This window comes from Neopsephotus bourkii, unplaced genomic scaffold (genome assembly GCF_033783945.1).
Source record: "Neopsephotus bourkii isolate Nb327-2 ecotype Australia unplaced genomic scaffold, CSIRO-AGI_Nbou_v1 NB_1376, whole genome shotgun sequence".
In the NCBI taxonomy this organism is placed as follows: Eukaryota; Metazoa; Chordata; class Aves; order Psittaciformes; family Psittacidae; genus Neopsephotus; species Neopsephotus bourkii.
The window spans coordinates 2,130,673-2,148,829 of record NW_026901855.1 but is presented as its reverse complement, the minus strand read 5'-3'; the positions used below and the strand labels follow the sequence as shown (position 1 = coordinate 2,148,829).

Sequence of the window (18,157 nt, the reverse complement as noted above, 5' to 3'; positions counted from 1 at the left end):
GCTTAATGTACAAACTCTGTTAACCCAGAAAAAGCTGACTCAATTCTCTAATACAGTAACCAACTTCTAGTTGAAAGCTTAAAGTTGCAACACTGATATAATGATATACATAATGTGAGACAGTGATTTCCTTAATTACTTTAACTGCATATTTTTGGCATCTAAGTTTACTTCATCATAAATATTTATTTTTGTACTGCACAGTGCTGTAAAAGAGAAGCACTTCATGCAATCATCTGTTTACCTTTCCTTTCTTCTGGACTGTTTCTCCAGCAGTAAAACATTCAGAGCTGAGTAAATTCAATACAGTGTTCAGCTTTGCTCCTGCATCACCCAGGTATGTCAGAAAAACCTTATGACAAATGTAAAGTCTTGTATTTCTCGTCCTACTGAAACTTCATTACCATCTGCTAATTACTTTTTTATTCTGAAGCCAACTGACAGTAGGAAAAGGGGATATAGACTTCTATCCAAGCAGCAAAAGTAGATAGACAAATGAGCCAACCATGACAAATTGTTCAAATACTTGTTTCCCAGCAGACCACAAGTACTACGTCACCCAGGAAGTATACTAAACACCATCTCCTTAGTGTTTCACCTGTAAGTGTGGAGGCTGTTGCATGATCTGTTGATACTGCTGTACCATCTGCTGCAGCTGGGCATGCTTCTGCATTATTCTTTGATATTGAAATCCAACGCGCTGATGGGGTTGCTGCTGCCACTGAGCTGCTGCCGCTTGCAATTGCTGCAATCTCAAATCTTCCTCAGGGTCATCGGGAGGTTCAATATTGAGCTATGGAAAAAGACAAATGCTATAAATAAAGGAAAGCTCCTTCTGTCAGAAGAAAAGCACACTTGGTCACTACCCAGTTTACAAGAACTTTCTCACTGTTCATTATTTTATCACTCTGTATTTCAGATTTTTAGCCACCCACAGCTTCTGGAAGGCTGATTATTTCATTTATTCTTAATGTGATTAATCTAAAGGTTAGGTTGATGGCAATTAGGGTATTAATTCTTACAGAAACTACCTACAGGAAAGTGATTAACACAGATCTGTTATCTGTTGCTCACAACAAATACAACGAGACAACGGTGTTTTTTCATGATGAAGTAAAGTAACTCGAGTGCATTATTTTTGCCACTTGGTAGGAACCCACACACCGTAAGTTAAAGACGAGCACATGCTGCAGGGTCATCTGCTACCCTACAGTAATCTGTTCAAAACATGAATTATGACTTACATCCATTCTGTAATAACTGTTATTAGGCATGCTGACAAAAATATTCTGCACTTAGTTCTTAGCTTTCAGACAAACTATAACACATAGACAGGAGGAGAGTCAGAACTGACACACTGCCAGAAAGGAATTAAGAAACAGTGTCTTAAAGACAGCATTCATCATCTACCAAGTATTTGATTTTGCACTTAGGTATCACAAAATGTTTCTCACAAAGATGAGGACACTAGTGAAGGTGTGAGTGAGTCAAGCTTGGACTTGCTTGCTGCATGTGTGGGTGACTATGTAAGTCTACATACAAGGCGTGTATTTTTACTTTTTTAAATTGATGCAGCCTTAGCAAATGTTCTTTTAAGACTGCTGTACCATATTTAATTGTTGTTACATAGTATACATAAGGACTTTACGGTATTATTTTCCTGTTTCTTTATCTCATCTAGCACAACAAATGGAGCGGCATCACTTTATGAAGTCTACCTGAGTTTCAGTGGATGTAAGAGAAGACTCATCTTCTTTAGAAGCAGGAGGCAGGGATTCATTAAGCGGAGGAGGCTCAGACTGCTGAGTTGAAGCACTCATTTTCCCTTCTTCAGACTTTGCTCTCTGCTCAGATGCATCCTTCCCTACTGGACCTTTCATTTGCTGCTGTCCCTGAGCATGGGCCTTTGCCCTTTGCTGCAGGCTAAGCAAGTGCTGCTGGTACCAGTATTGCTGCTGTTCCTACAAAAGACAGAAAATTTCTAAGATGGCTTTCAGGGAAAAAACATGAAATTTAATTCATGCTAGTCAATGGAATTATACTCTAGAAAAGTTTTAGAATATGATTTGAAGGAAACTTCACTTCATCATCAACAGTATTACAATGGATGTCAGGAGACTGACTCAGAATTCAGAAACCACTACGTAAGGCATAGTATCCACAGGACAATTTATTTCCTACCTCAAAGTGCTTACAGCTAAGGAGAATAATAATGAAAAGCAGAAAGGTGGCCAATAATAACCCAAATTACTGACATATGGTAAGTAACATACTTACTATTTTTAGAGCTTCTTACTCCTAACAACTATAGGAGTGTTATATTATTAATATATAACTCCTACAACAATACATTAGTAATAGGATAACTCATATATTAATGCTATACATTATATTACTATTATATTATTATAGTAGTATAATAACTTCTATATTAACTAATATAGGAGTTATCTTGTTAACAACAATAGGTACTTATTATAAAACTAATAGATAAAATGAAGGGAAAATGTAGGGCAAGTATGAGTAAGGAAGCAATAAAGAGAAAAAGGAGGAAATGTACAAAAAAAAAGATGAAGAGGACCAAGAGAAAACACAGACATCAAGCAGAGTGACAACTACTGCTGAGAAATTGTGGTGGAGACATCTGAATAAAGGCCATGGAAAGGAGAAAGAACAACCAGAACCATCATATAGTAAGGATTATTTATCATCTGGATTCCCATTAATTTTGATTCATTCAGTAGCTGAAGAGGTAAATAAATATGGCTGCACTCAAAAAATTATCCATTTAAGAAGTGATTGAGCTTTCAGTTTTAAATATTTCAGGCTAGAATTTGGCCAGATGACAGTAGCTTCAAAGCAATGTAAGCTGCCAGCAATAGAAAAAACAAAAGACTAAAGTATCTCAACATATATAACAGAAGACTAAAGGTAAGTATTTAAACACTTAACTGGTCATGTATCTTAAGAGAACTTAATAGGAAACAACAGTTCCGTATCTCTTCCAATACAAGAAATATCAGGCATCAAATTGGACTAGCCTTGTGCTGCCAGAGACCATTGCAGGGGCTAAAACTTTGTGGATCCAAGACACACCTCCATAAACTCATAGAAGAAAAATTTACAGATTTTAAAAATAATGACACCAGCTGCAGCTAAGGGAGCTCCTATATTTTAGGGAAGTAAGTTTTTCTCTTAGCATCTGCTTTTAGTCACTGTCAAAGACAGAATGACAAAATACTGTACTTCTAGTCTGACTTAGTATAACCATTTCTGTGCTCTCATGTCAACTCCACCATCTCTGAGAATGGGCAACTGCTCTACATCTTTCATGTCGTCTGTTCTTCCCTTCCATCCAAGAAAAGACACCTATATAAAGCCCACTCAGATACACAAAAGAATCCAAAACATGCAGGTATTTTAAAACAGAAGTGTGACAACAACACAGTGGTAGGTGCTGTCTGACAAGATTTCTCAAAACTGAAGCACTCTGCCTATCTTAAAACAGGTTTAAAAGAAGTACAACCTTCCTCCAAAAGCCCACCTCACTGTCGTGGTGCACCCTTCCACCCAACCCCTCCTTTCCCATTCGCTGGGCTGTTCCACAATCTCAGGGATTCCCATCAGGCCTTGGCCTTTGTGTGATGAGTTTGGTGGTGAAGTGTCTCAGAAACTCTTGCATGGCTAAGAAGGGAGGCACTCATCATTCCAGGGACTCCTGTTCCCTGGCTAAGGTGGGAAGCAAGATCACGGATAATGAGTCATCCTCTGACAGCTTTACAACACTCCTTCCCTGACTGCAGGCTGAATGGAATGGTACCACTGCTACTGGATTTCTGCTTCTAGTAACTTCCAACTCAATTGTGGCCAGGATGGAAATTTACTAATGTTTAAAGACAATCATCCTGTGACCCTATAAATAGTGGTCCTAAGTGAGGCCCTGTGAGCAATCCCGCTGAGTGCAATGTCCCTCAGAGGTTGCAGACTCTGAAGTTTGCGACAGAGGCCAAAAGATGGAACCTGGGCTGAAGGCCCCCACTCCTTGAGACTCAACCCTCACCCACTGAGAAATGCTAATACATTAGATGTGAACATTTCACTGACTCAACTAGGATTTTAACAGGTATACCTTTATATGTCTTTACATAAGCATGTGCATGTATGTGTGTATAGACTGTTATACAGATTGTAGTAAATTCCATTGACTCACTTTATAACATCCACCTTGTAACTGCAAACTGCTTCTAAACAACACTTGTAAACCTTTAGATGTTGACTAAGTCTGAGACTAAGACTAGATCCAGCTGCACCTAAACTCCATCAGGAGTTTATAAAGGAAGGGGGTCTATTCTGAACCTCACGACTCAATGGGAGGGTCTCCCTTACCCTTTTCACCTTTGATCTCTACACAAATCTTTCGAGCTTGACTCTACTTTGGCTTTCCTTTATATATTCCATTAGACACAAACCACTGACCAAGCCCGAGACTAAGACTAGATACAGCCGCATGTAAGCTCCATCAGGAGTTCTGAAAGCAAGGTGGTTTATTCTGAACCTAAGCACCATGGAAGGGTCTCCCTTACCCTTAGTGCCTTCAGTCTCTATCAATCATCTTTAGCTCGATTTTACCTCGTCTTTTCTTTGTATGCTTCATCCATATAATAAGTAATACAGTGAACCTTGCCACTGAATTCTGTTAAATTGTGCCTTTATAAATCATATTAAAAATGCTCTTGCTAGTACCTTTGATGGTCATTCATTGAGTGACCCTAGACAACTCATTTCACAACACATGCTCAAGTGTGTAGCAATGTTTTCTATTGGTAGCAATCTATCAGACAATAAAACATGGAGCTGTATTTAAAATATACTTCTGCAAAACTGTAGCTTGGAGATGAGGTCAATGGAAGGAGAAGCCATGCTTCTTGGACATTGTGCTGCTCCTACAATAACTCCTGCCAAGAACCTTTAACGAGAATCTGACTCAGAAGAGATGTCATGGCTTTGGGTGGAAGATGTGCACCCACACTCCAGCACGGACAGTCTCAGAAACCTTCAACAACATGCTGTAGTAAGTGTAACTTCCAGCACCAGGGAGCAGCAGACATCCCCAGCTATGCAAAAGCTTAATCAATTATTCCTTTCAGAAGGCATTATAAGGTGATTTACCATGACAGTGCTGGATGCTATGCTTGGCAAGCTCTGCTCTGCTGCCACAAAATTGCTGCCTCCATGGATCTATGTTGTTTCCTCCTCATTCTATCTATTGGACAAAGGGCTAAAACTCAAAATATAACCAGAAGTTCACACAAAGAGCTATGGAAATACCCTGTCACCCATGTTTTTTTTTTGCAGCAGAAGTCAGTGACACAGGTATTTGTGGGTTCTATTTGAAAAGCATGAGAAAGTGGAAAGGTAGATTTCTGAGTGTAGGCAGAGTACAACAGAAGTGTTACTATAGAAAATGCCTGATGGCAAAAAGTTCAGTTGAGTGCCCATCTCCTCACAATGACTGTCATACTTTAAGTTTAGTTACAATCCCTAAGCCCAAGGAACACGCCAGCATCAACATATGCCTTTTTTCCACCTTTGGCTGACCAAAAGACTCAGCCTGTTATGTAGTACAGGGAATACTGAAACCAGCATCATAAGCTCCTGACCACAGGACATAACACCAAAAATGTTACTGTCCAGCCAATGCTACAAGACTACTTCAAAATTAATTTAGGTGACCCTACACAGTAACATAATGCCTATTTTGGGAGAAAACTTGGTTCTTTTTTGGTAAAGTTAGCAGAAGAATTCTTTAGGACCATATATAAAACAAAGGGGGACTTTAAAGAATGAATTAGTCTGCTAAACGTGAAATGATAAAGCAAAGGTAGCTTTAACAGATGTAGATAAGTGCATATTTAAGGGTACAGGTCCACTCATACATACTTGTTTACTACTGGCAATAAATTGCAGCATATGGTACCCAAATATCAGATGAAGCATTATTTAAACACTACAGGTATTTTAACAGGACTTGACAAAGATGCCTCTGATAGTACAAAAACACAAGAATCCAGCAATTTAATCCAACTGTACCGCCATGTATGAAGCTACTACACTATATTTGTAATATTATCAAGGCAAAGAGCAGTATCTTATTTTTAGACAGGAAAGGGAAACAATAAAACATGAACTCAAGGCAAATTGCACAGTATTTTCTGTTAAGAGAAAAACACTGATCTATTCGGCTGCAACCACTGTTACTGTGGGCTGAGAAGAGAAAGAATTGTTTTCAATTACCAGTTTAAACAAAGGCATAATAGGATCTTATAAATGACAAATTACAGTATTTCTCTACTTGGCTTTTAAGATCATTAGCAAGAAAGCATCACTATGCTTTGCTTTTCCTATTCCTATTGTGTAAGGACTTGTTGCTTCAAATCCTGTTCCACGTTACAGCCTAAAATAGCCAAAATGGTATCATTTATAACAAATTTATGACCAGCAATGTACCAGATTCCTTTTGAATTAATGCTGAATTGTGTATGAGAGTAAACAAACTACTCAAGACAGAAGCAGTTTGTATAAACACTCATAAACCAGACCATGGAAACTTCAGCAGTATTCTGCTTCTTTATGTGTGCACCACAATACTACATTACTTATGACTCTTCTGGAAAGAGAGTGGCTGAGAAGAAATTCAATGACATGAATGAAACTTCAGGCTACATAAGGCGAGAGGAGTTACAGTTCACTGCTCAATCTTGAGTTCAGTAGTTTAAGAAGTCAGCCAGCAGCCTTAGTACTAAATGAACATCACTTTCTACACTTGATTTTTTATGGTTCTGGCATTAAAAAATTGAGTAAGTCCCACCCCATCACTATAAGAGATCAACTAGCACTGTCCAAAACCTTTGTAAGATTAAATTAATGAACTGAAAGCACTACTTTGCTAGGCAGTGATCAGTTACATGGTGCAAACTTAAAAATGGTACATTCCCAAACCTATTCAGGTACTGGCATGAAGCTTTAATGGAGACAATTAAAAAGGTGTCCCAATAACTAAGAAATTTAAAGTGTCAGTGACTTCAACATAAAACGGGATTTTTGCAAACTTAGTTTCAAATCAGAATTCCCAGATCAATTTGCCAAAAATAGAGGTCTTTAAATAAAGTCAACTTAAAGCATGCACTTCAGCTTTGCTCTTGCAGCTGGATCTCTACAAGCCAATCCTAAAACCATGTAAGACTCAATGAATCTGAGTGACCTATACATGTAGCTAAGGGTCTCTTTGTGCATGCTTAACCTTAAGCAACGTGATTGTCCTTATCTTAATGCATATAAATGGTCACATCACATTCACCGGAACTGCTTGCATTTAGGAAGTGAAAAGCATGGGAACATTTTGCAGGCATTTTGGCTCTAGTGTACGTGTAAGAAGCACACAGCATTAGCAACAAGAATATTCTTCACCTCAAAAGCATTTCAGAGCATCTCCCTCCAAAGTCCCATACAATTTTATACCGGAAGATCGAGCACATGTAGGACAAAACATGTAAGTAAGGGGCAACTATGTACTATGACAGGAAAACTTTTACAGCTTTAACTGCATGTGGAAAGATTAAAATAGTCACAATTGTGCACTGATCAGACAGACAACTGAAAGACAATCCCATGAGAAAACTAAACGAAGAAATCACTGACAAGAGACACTGATCCTGCAACATGCCATAAGCAAACAGACTGTTGCATCTCACAATAGGCTAGATGAAGTCAACAAGAGGTTTGATGTAGGTTATCTACAGGCTGTGTTTTGGAAAACAATTCTCCAGGGACCAACAAACTACCCAAGAAAACTGAATTCCGACAGGAGTCAAGACTTTTCCCTTCTTTTCTAGGGAAAAGACCTTTCCCTAGACTCATTTGCTCTTGAAGAATCTTTCTTACATCCAAACGACCACCACCGGATTAAGAAGCATTTACGGAGCACCTGAACTGTGCCATTCCCGGACTTCCAAGGGTAAGCGTCCAAGCCCTTTAAGTATTACGCAAATACGGCGCGTTTATTAACTGTCCTTACTAGGACACATTTGCAGCACGCTGTACCCACCAGTGATTAATCGCACCGCTGCCCTGCCGACTCCCCGCTGCAAGTCGGGGCCGCAAGGGCGAGCGCGGCGGGAGTGATGCCTTACCTGGGGAGTCATGGTGGAGGGATCCGGATGCTCCGTGCCACCTGTCTCCTTGGCGGCCGCCGGCGCTGCCTCCGGCTGGGCGGGAGCGGGCAGAGGCAGGGACGTCTGGGGTGGGGGGAAATGGGCCGGCGGTGGCTTGGCCGGCGGAGGGATGGAGGGGACCTGGCCGGGCTGCCCCGTCTGAGATGGGGAGGCCTGGGAGGGGAGCAGGTAGGGCTGGGGGTGCGCCATGTATCCCTGGGAGGGAGGCGGCAGGTAGGACTGGGAGGCGGAGGACGGCGGGGGCTCCAGGTAGGAAGGAGGGGGCTCGGAGAAGGAGGGGGGCGGCTGGGAGGCCTGCGCCCGGGAGAGGTAGGGCTGGAGCGGCGGGGACTGGGCCGGGGGTGGCTGGGCAGGGGGCAGGTACGGCTCCGCCTGAGGGTGCGGCAGGTAGGTCTGGGAGGGGGGCAGGTAGGCCTGGGCGGCGGGCTGCGGGGACTGCGGCGGCGAGGACAGCTCCATGTCCATGGGCACCGGCGAGGAGGGCACCGGCTCGCCCCAGTCGCCGTGCCCGCCCGGCGCTTCCTGGACATCGCGCTCCCGGCCGGCAGCGGGCGGCTTGCGAGTCGACGGCGGCGGGTCGCGGTGGGCGAACTGCTTCTGGTAGCTGCGGACCGGAGGTGGCACGGGCGGCGGCGGCTGCTGCCAGTCGCTGAAGGAGCCGGGTAGCGGCGGCGGCGGCAGCCCCGGAGGGGGCGGCCCCGGCGGCGGCGGCGGCCCCAGCAGCACGGACTGCAGCTGCTTCTGGTGCATCTGCTGAAGCTGCTGCAGCTGCGCCAGGTGCTGCTCCTGCAGGCTCAGGAACCCCGAGGTACCGGCGGGCGGAGGCGGAGGGGCGGCGGCGGCAGGCGCGGGGCCCGGCGGCGGGTAGCTAGGCAGCGGCATCGGCGGGACGGTGGGAGGCGGCACGCTGGGAGGAGGGATGGGCAGCGGCGGGGGTGGGATGGAGGTAGGCGGCGGCGGGTAGTGCCCCGCCGCCCCGTACAAGCCCCAGGCCGGGTACATGGCGGGGCCGCGGCGGAGGGACCGGAGCGCGGCGCTTCCACAGGCCGCGGCGGCGGCGCGTGCGGCCCACGACGCCTGCGCGGAGAGGCGTACCGCCCTCCTGGACAGTAGAGCACCAGAGAGGAGACAGAGTGTCGAGCAGCGCCCCTGCCAGGGGGCTCGGCGCCTGCAGCGCGCCGCCTAGCGGACAGCTCTGTCCCTGCAGGAAGTTTTCTGTCACTGCCGGGAGGACTCGAACCGTGCGGCGGGGCGCAGGGACGGGAGGCGGGGGGGTGAGCCTAGCGCGACGCTCTCCGCCCGACCCGGTAGGCTCGCACGAGAGCAGGCAGACAACGCAGTGAGCGGACCCCGGGCAGGGGGTCCATTTTGTGTAGGGGAACGATTAGCTGGCGGGTGCCGCCAGGTCCTACCGCGGACCCGCAAAGCAAGGTTGCGGTGTACGGGTGATACGGGAGCGGCGGCATCCCGCAGGCCGTGGTGCTGCTGGGCAGCGCCGCCGCTGTCCTCGGTTACCCGGGCGGCGGTGGCGGCCATGTTTCCGCGCCTGCCCGCCTCTCCCGTCAGTGGTCGTGCCTCTGCCCGCGGGCAGCAGCGCTGGCCCGCAGCGGGGCCGCCCGTGGTGGCGGTGACCCGAAGCAGAGGTGGTTCATTGTGGGTGAGCGAAGGGTGGCAAACTGAGTGCAGCTGTAAGTCCAGCCGCGCTAGGCCTGGGGAAAGGCACACGAAGGGGCAACCTGGTTTAGTGGAAGGTAGCAAGGGGTTTGGAACTAGATAAGCCATTCTATGATTCTATGAAACCACCTCACACATTACAGAAGCAACTGCACTGAGGAGCAGGAAAGGTTAGGGTTTTTTTTCCTCTTGTGTTTCTCTCTTCCCACACTGAAGTGTAAGTTAAACATACAAATATGTTCTGTAGCCAGCCAGCAAAGATTGATGCAAAGTGCTTAATTCCCATTGCTGAATAAAGACACAACGTCTTGTGTGTGTGAATTCTCGTAGCTGGGCAGCAAAGCCTAGTGGCTGCTGTTTTGGTCAGCAGCTCACAGGCACTGGGGGTGTGCCACTGCTTGCCCTCATTACCAGATACAGAAAACCTCAGCAATTTTTGTCATGTTCAATCTCTAGTTCATGGCTGGTGAATCAAGCAGCCATGGCCGGTGGAGAAAGGCAGGTATTGAGGAAAAGTCCACAACCTTTTCAGTCAGGAGGAAAGTCAGAAAAACACCCACAAAAAGTTAGGTAGAGCAAAAGCTTGGTCCTCTCCATTGGAAAAGCTGGAGCTTGTGTTAATTTGTTGATGAATTCCAGGGAATCCACAGTGGTAGATTAAGCCATAAACATGTACGAAGAACCTTGAGTAGAGTGTGAACTCAAGTTATGAGATGCTAATCTTTAAGAAGAAAAAAATAATCCATAGAATTTTCCTTCAGTATCCTTTCCTTTCACCTAGAGGTGATTATTGATCTTTTTCTGTCTGGGGTGGTGCTCCCCTAAGATTTTTCTTGCAGTGAGTAAGACTTGCAGATAACATAAGTACTGTACTTTCCATCTCCCCCACATTGTACACGTACTTAACATTTGTATCTCTGAACTCTTTGGGTCAATTTATTCACTCACTAAGCTTTCAAAAGTCTGTTGTTCCAAAATTGGAAATTCCTGTTGCAAACATCCTTTGATTTACCCTTCTGATCACCTCCCTTGGAGTTCTTGTGTAATTGGTTTACTCAAGGTTACCTCCTGAAGGCAGGTCTCTCCCAGTATTCCTGCTGTTTGTTGTGGTTACTCAATATTGTGAAGAAACCCGTTATTCGCCATATGAAGAAACACGTGTACTCAATCATTTTCAGTAGCAAGTGTTTTCCAGCCTACATCAAGAAGGTCAACATGTAACTTCCAAGTAACTTCACAGATGCTGTTGCCAATACCTGCATCTGGTTAGGGCAGCAGCAGACTTGACTCCTGCCAGCCAAGATACTTTGTCTTTACTCAATGTTACTTTGTCCTAAAGCAATCCTGTCAAGTTCGTATTACGCCTTCTTATTCTTTTACAGGCTGTAACATTAATGTACATCATCATGCTGGGTTTAGTTGCTATTTTTAATAGCTCTTGCTATTTCTGCTGCTTCTAAATGCTATTCTACCACATTTCAGTTATCCCTTTACTAGTGTCACACCTTGGATCAGCAGCTTAAGATCCTTCACGTCATTTGGTGGTAACACTGCAGTGTCTAGGACTTTCTGGTGGCCCCCAGAAAGGAGCAGCAACTGTTTTCTCCCATTCTTTGCATAACTTCAGACCTCCTTTTGTGGCTTTTCTGATTGTTCTCTGTCTTCTGGAAATATGGAAACTGGCTACAGCAAGAGACAGGATGTTAGGGGGAGAGGCTGGATTCCCTAGAGTTACTGAGAAACATTGCAGGCATCTGTTTGATATCTAACTCGTGCGCAGGTTTAAAACAACTGCCAAAGTTAGGTCGGGAAGGAATTTTCTTCTGGTTTGGACTGGCAGAGTTCTGCATTCACAGGAACATGAAAACATTCTCGCTTACAAAAGTCTTTCCTGTCATAATGATCTTTTCTCCTTTAACACACTGTAAACTGGATCTGAGGTTGGGATGCCACGGTGTGTATGGAGTAAATATTTTCCTCTGAACCAAGTATCTGGTACACAGGTTCCCTGAGACTTTAGGGGCTGCAGTTGATTACTCAGGTGGTACTTTCCTGTTCTGACTAAGCTCTTTCAGTTAATAGCCACATCTTTCTTGCCTTGGAGACTACATTCAGTTAATAAAAATTTCGGAATGAGTTTGCTCACTGCCAACACTTTCTCCCTGATGCTCATCCTCCAACCCTCTTAAACACTTCTTCAGCAACTGCCTTATGCCTATTCCAGGTTCTTCCTCCTGTTACTAGAACAAGGCAGACTACAAGGAACATCAATTTAAGGAGTAAAAAACTTCACTAAATGGGCACATTTATTTTGAGTTTATACCACAGTTTATACCCTCTTCCTGGCTGGAGGTAGAGAAGATAAACTTCAGTTGTGAGAGCTTGGAAGGGGCTATGTTTTTAAAGTGCTAGTATGCTGTTATTTCAGGGATGAGTTGGGTTATTTCAGGGATGTTTAGTAGGTGAGCCTACAGCAAGCAAAAAGATAGTACAAGGGCTAAGTCTGATGTGTTCCCAAAGTTTCCTGCAATATCTGTAGCAGCAAAGTGCTAGGAAGGTTATTAGCATGTCAGGGCATTTCCCAAGGACAAGAAATGATTAACAGAGGAAGGGTTATCTTGCTTGTATGCTGTCCAGCATACAGCCAGCTGAGTTCAGCTATTCTCTGCATTCTATTAAAGTTTGAATATTTTCTTAATTACACCAAGAATATGAATTTTCAGTTTCCCTCCTTACTATACCTTTACCCCAGCATTTTGTCCAGGAAGCACACTTCAGTTTGTTGGTCCCTGGTGAGTCTCTTATTTCTTGTCTTTCAGTTTTCTCACCACACAGCAGAGATCAGAAGAGCAAATTATGTCACTAAAAATTAAATACTATTGGAGAAGATACGAGAATGCAGAGTTATGGCTTTAAAATATTTTCCCCTGCATTTCTCCACGTGGCTTAACTATCTCTTTTTCCTCCCTCCTCTGACCACTTCCTTCCCTGCAGCCTTTGCTGCAGGTCTGAGACTCCTGATCTGCAGCCATTGCTCCAATTTCCCCCACTGACTCTTCTCCCAGCCCACATTAATACCTTTCCCAGTTTGACACCTTCCTGTCACAGTTTGATGCCGTCCTCCTCTTCCCTGACACCTACCAAAAAGGGATAAGGCTTTTAGGTGGATAAGGAGCAATCAAACAAGAGAGATCTAACCCAACCCTACTGTCCTGTCACCAGACTGCATGTAAGCAAAAGGACTGACTGGGCTGCCAGCTAACCCAATACAGACACAGAAATCTGACTGAGCAGGACACTTAACCAAACTTCATTCATTGTACAGCTGAATAAAATCCCACCAATTCTGAATTAAAATCTTCTAGACCACTGGTCCAGAGCAGGCATGCCAACGGGTGCAGATTTGACGTCTCTTCTCCAGAAGAATACTTGTCCTGCTGCAGGTACAGCATTCTCAGCCAGACTTGCAACACCAATATTTAATTTGGAATGTAGAAATCACCTTTTCTATTGATGCCAGTGAAGAGGATGTGAGGCATATTCTGGGCACTGCCGTCCTCTGTTTTCCATATGCTTCTCCCAGCCATAGGTAATCAGTCCAAGTCAGAACAAGGATGAATAAAACCAGACTCTTCCAAGTAGCTTTTTCTTAGAAGACCAAGGACATGAAGTCAGCCCAATGTCACCCACAGTCCTATGAGTAGAGTCCCAGCAAAAAAGAAAGCAGGAGGCTTGGAATCAGAAGAAGCCTTATAATTGCTCAGAGCCCTGACTTTGATGGCTTGGGTGGACAGGTTAGAAGCGAGGAGCTCCATAATCATCTGGCATCCTCTCAATATTGTATCTGAGAAAGAAAGAGAGAAAACCTGTGAAGACAATCTACTCCATATTGCTCCCCTCCCCATGAAGCAATAGGCTTCCAGTTGGACTGAACAGCAAGCAGCTTTGTTGTATTTCCATCTGTAGCTCAGATCTGCAGGAAGTATTACTTCAAAAAGTGAAAAGCCTTCATAAGGTTGCTGTTACCCTTCACCTTACACTCAGAAATTGGGCATCTCAAAAACTCAACTGTCTCCAGGAAAAAAAAATTGCGGTTTTGTAAGATCTGACAGGATTTAAGAGCAACCGCTACAGAGAATAAAACTTCGGCCATTCCACTTACAATTCATGGCCACAGTGAATAAGGGCAAAGATGTCTTGAGGGAAAAAAATCTTCTGATCCATGTTCCAATTATGGATCATTTAGGACTGTACATACTCATTGCTAGCAATCAACCTCCTCCTTTCTGACATACCGCTGGCTCTGCATACCACTAGACTCATTGTCTCCACTGCTAACACAACTGTCTCTTTTCCATTATCTCTCCCATCTCATCTAAAGACTTTGGCCTTTTTATCCCCACATCCTGACCTCTCTCCTTACCATGCTACCAAACATATCTACCATAACATGAAACAATTTGGCACAGGTTCTTCTGGGCTGTGCGTTATGTAGAAAAAAATACTAGAACACTATATGACAAAGGTGAGTAAAGTATTCTTAGACAGTTTAGGTTTTATGAGTGCTTTGGAAGGAACAGGGAAATATTTTAAGCAAATGTATTTACAGCATATTTTGTTTGCATATGAAAAAAAAAGAAAAAAAAGTGAGCCAGTACTTGCAGATACTGGAAAAATCCATGGTATTGAAATTGCTGCACTAGTATCCTTCTGAGTTGGTTTGTTTTTAGCTAAGAAGCAAATTAAATCTTAGTTAAGGGTACAAAAAGCTACCAAACAGAATATGGAAGAAGAATGTTAGTTTATTTTTCCCAAACAACCTGTAGAATGCATTTGCCTGGTAGTCCTCCTGCTGCTTCTGGTAAGCAAAACTGACCTGTAAGAACACTGGCCTAAAGGAAGCTATAGTTTTCCAAATAAAAGCAACTGAACATGTAGGCTGCAATAAAAGTAGGTCTGTGACCAGCCTATTTCCAGCAGCAGCTGTAGTTCTACTTTTGTGCAAACACTAGGGCCTTGACTGTAAGACAGTGCAGGAAAGAAGTATGTGGTGGTAGAGTCCCCGCCAGGCAAGGACTACCCTTACCTGTGCCTGGAAATATACATTATTGGCACGCCTGGGATTTTCCGTATTCTCCGCTTGAGCTCTTTATCCACTGTGGCCACAATGTAGCACTTGTGCTGGGGGGAAAAAAAAAAAGAAAAGAAGTTAGATTCCACACCAGTGAACCTGCAGAAAGGAAGACATAGTGGAGCAAAAGATTCTATTCAGTGAGCTCATTTAACACAGGAGGGATACCAGTCCTGAGAGGCATTACTAGGACTTGTACAGAATTCCACAGCAGACTAATATCCTTCTGCTTATTGAAATAAGACTTGTAGAAACATCCAGAGCCTTCCAACCTGATAGCTTTCCTATCCCAAGGGCTTCTTGGTGCTGTCCTATACAATAAGAGTACTCAGAGAAGGCTCTAATTTGCTTCAAATAAAATTGTGCTAGGAACAGAAACTGCCCCTCAGTGAGATTTTAGTTACTTTGTGGGAAATTTAAGTCATCAGTAACTAGAAGGGTTTTAGTATGTTAGCACAGTATAGGAACTATCAGAAACAGAAATACCTGAGTGACCCTCTGTACCAAGCAGTCATCTGCATAGGTTCCTTTGTGCATACATGGCAAGCGTTCAAACCGAGGGTCCTTGGCAATTCTGTGGGGACATATAAGGCAGCATCACAGCAATCAGACCAGAGTGTACAGTAATACAGTATGGTGGAACAGGAACGCCACTTTCTACGATGTACAGCACATTATTCTCAAAACAAGGGCTGAGGGGATGGAGCAAATGGTACACAATTGAAATGAGGAGAAAAAAAAAAAAAAAAAGTAATTTGACTGGCTAATTATTATAGGTTAAGTATTTCTTAGTAGTTATCAGCTGGATTCAAGATCCCTACACTTTTAGGCTCTTGCCTAACAAAGTCATTTAAAACAAGTTGTCTGTGGGAAGAACTAGAAGTCCTTCCGATGTCTGATTGTTAGTACCACACATATAGGAACCTCCTCTCTGAAGGGAATAGCAGAGCTGTTAAGAGGGTGCATTCAGATACTTGACAACACAACAGGCCAAAATAAAAAGTAAGCAACAGTACATCTGACTGCTAGACCTGGAAAGCAAGAACTACATTGGATTAGTTTTGTGCAGATCACACAGTAACCTAGCTCTAGATTAACACATGCTACCTACTCCTACAGAGTAACATGAGAAGGGAATGAAAGGTTCCATAACACGTGCCACTTCTTTATCTGTTTTTAGGAAAAAAAAAATTAAAATAAAAAAAAATAATATACTTTTTACATCTCCCTGTTTTGAGAAACAGGAGGGAGTGATAATTTTGAAAGTCTTGGAGGGGGGAGATGTACAGGTCAATACGGTGCACCCACACCTAGCATTTCGGTTTTCTGAGTTTCTTTTAAACTAAAACTCAAGGTGTTGTACTGATCTCATACAGCCAGAGAAATAAAACCAAGCCTGGGACTCTGCAACAACCTAACCATCCTCTAATGCAAGAGCACTGTCATGGAAAGTGGTTTTTTATTGATATTAAAACATTAAGTTCTAGAAACGGAAAACACCTTGCACCTACCTTAATGCCACACGGTACTTCTGTCCTAACTTCTCAATTTCACCCATTACACAATCTGTGATACATGGAATACCTGCATGAAAAATACCCTGTATTAAAACCAAGCAGTGTTTCTTCACAGATGTCTACTTATTGCCCATGAGCCCAGGAACTATCACAGAACTCTGTAACATACTACTTACAGTTTTAAACTTATGAAAACTGATAAGGTTGCAAAGTGGTGAAGTGTAGAGCCATTGAATTTGACCATGCCATGGTAATTTTAGATTTTTAACTTATTAATGCTTTACCTTTGTTGAGATTAGCATTTAAGACCACCATCTGACTAAAACCAGAGCCAGTTCCAGGGTTACCATAGCCACAAACAAGGAGTTTGATAATCACAACACATATTTTTTTCAAGATTCCTGTTATTCTCAGCTAGTGGCATGAGGCTGATAAAGCGCATCATGAGCACAGTGTGAAACAACATGGCCCAGAAGAAGCTGCAAGTGATACAGACACTTACACTTGGCATAAAGACAGTCCATCATTGACTGCACTAGGTCCAGCTTGGCCTTGATGGAGAAGTTGATGAAGTTTGTGTCAACCAGGATGTGATAAGGTGGGCCCAACTGTGTATTATATTGGAAGAACAAGCAAGAGGGATGCTGTGGGCTGCCAGGAAGACAAATAATTGAAATCAGTTTATTACAGTTGACAAGATGTCCAATCCTACAACTTACACTGAATGAAGGGTAATGAGCAAAAAACAAAAGAAGGCAAGATGGGATGACGACCCACAAGTTGTCACACTGCCTCCCAAGCTTGATCCCTTGGTTTGGGACACCATTTCCTACTATAGCAACTTGGTTGAACACTGCAGCATGACCGGCCAGCCCGCCCTCCACACAGCGTCGGCAGCACTTACACCTCCCGCTCCTTGATGGCACTCGGGTCCTCTTTCTTCTTCACGCGGGCTTTTGCTCGCTCCTTCTCGTTACTGCAAGGAAACACAGGCACTCCTGGGGAGGGACGACACGGGAGGGCAGCCAGCGCCAGAGGGGCCTGGGCCGGAATTCCCTTTCTCCCTGCCGGGACACGGAGACAGCCAGCCTCGCATGGGATCGGGCCCCGCCGCAACCGCACTCACATGCGCTGGTCCCGGAGGCTGATCATGCGCTTCATGACCGCGTACTTCCGCGCCTTCTTCTGCTTCCCCTGCAACGAGACAGACAGGCAGACACGGTTAGCCGGGAAGAAGGCCCAACCCGGGACTCCGCACCCAGGACCTTGTTCACCATGCTGCCGCTGCTGCCGCCACCACCGCTACCCCGCTGCTTCCGGTGCCATCCCGTCACGTCACCGCGCTCCGCCCCGCCGAGATGCTCCGGGAGTGCCGTCACTTCCGGCCGCCGGCACCGGGCAGCGGGAGCCTGCGCCGGTCGCGCGCAAGAGCGGGCAGTGGTGGGGCTGCCGCCGGCGTCCTCGGTAACGGTGCTTCCTGTCCCGTCCGCGCCTCGGGGAGGGATGGGGCGGGCTTCGGCTCTGAGAGCGGGGCTCCCGGGCCGACGAAGCTGCAGCCGCAGCGCGACCGCCCCGCAGGATCGGGCGTCCCCCCTGGGGTGGCG

At 44.7% G+C, this 18,157-nt stretch overlaps 2 protein-coding genes across 8 annotated transcripts in view; both read right to left on the bottom strand.

The window, feature by feature from the left end:
* YLPM1 (YLP motif containing 1) overlaps window positions 1-9,309 on the bottom strand; it is a 39,522-nt gene extending 30,213 nt beyond the window's left edge. For 4 of the 7 annotated variants that reach the window (XM_061367383.1, XM_061367385.1, XM_061367388.1 and 1 more), the window contains exons 1-3: window positions 8,190-9,307; window positions 1,719-1,961; window positions 599-793 (exon numbers count right to left, since the gene is read on the bottom strand). In XM_061367383.1, the coding sequence (XP_061223367.1) occupies window positions 599-793; window positions 1,719-1,961; window positions 8,190-9,233 (1,482 nt within the window). In that variant the 5' untranslated portion in view covers window positions 9,234-9,307. Of the gene's footprint in view, window positions 1-598; window positions 794-1,718; window positions 1,962-8,189 lie in introns of all 7 variants that reach the window. The other 3 variants (XM_061367387.1, XM_061367389.1, XM_061367390.1) reach the window with 1 other exon arrangement.
* Window positions 9,310-13,192: 3,883 nt separating this feature from the next.
* FCF1 (FCF1 rRNA-processing protein) lies at window positions 13,193-17,925 on the bottom strand. Its single transcript, XM_061367381.1, has 8 exons — window positions 17,828-17,925; window positions 17,680-17,738; window positions 17,458-17,529; window positions 17,056-17,204; window positions 16,548-16,620; window positions 15,523-15,610; window positions 14,992-15,086; window positions 13,193-13,749 (listed from the first exon to the last, which is right to left on the bottom strand). Exons 1-8 carry the CDS (start codon window positions 17,828-17,830, stop codon window positions 13,701-13,703), a joined length of 588 nt encoding a protein of 195 aa, XP_061223365.1. The 5' UTR covers window positions 17,831-17,925; the 3' UTR covers window positions 13,193-13,700.
* Between the last annotated feature and the right edge of the window lie 232 nt (window positions 17,926-18,157).

Coding starts and splice junctions, on each gene's coding strand:
- FCF1 (XM_061367381.1), bottom strand. Junction 15,611..16,547: donor AAGTACCGTGTGGCATTAAG/GTAGGTGCAAGG, acceptor ATGTCCCCACAG/AATTGCCAAGGACCCTCGGT. Junction 13,750..14,991: donor ATGTATATTTCCAGGCACAG/GTAAGGGTAGTC, acceptor TTTCTTTCTCAG/ATACAATATTGAGAGGATGC.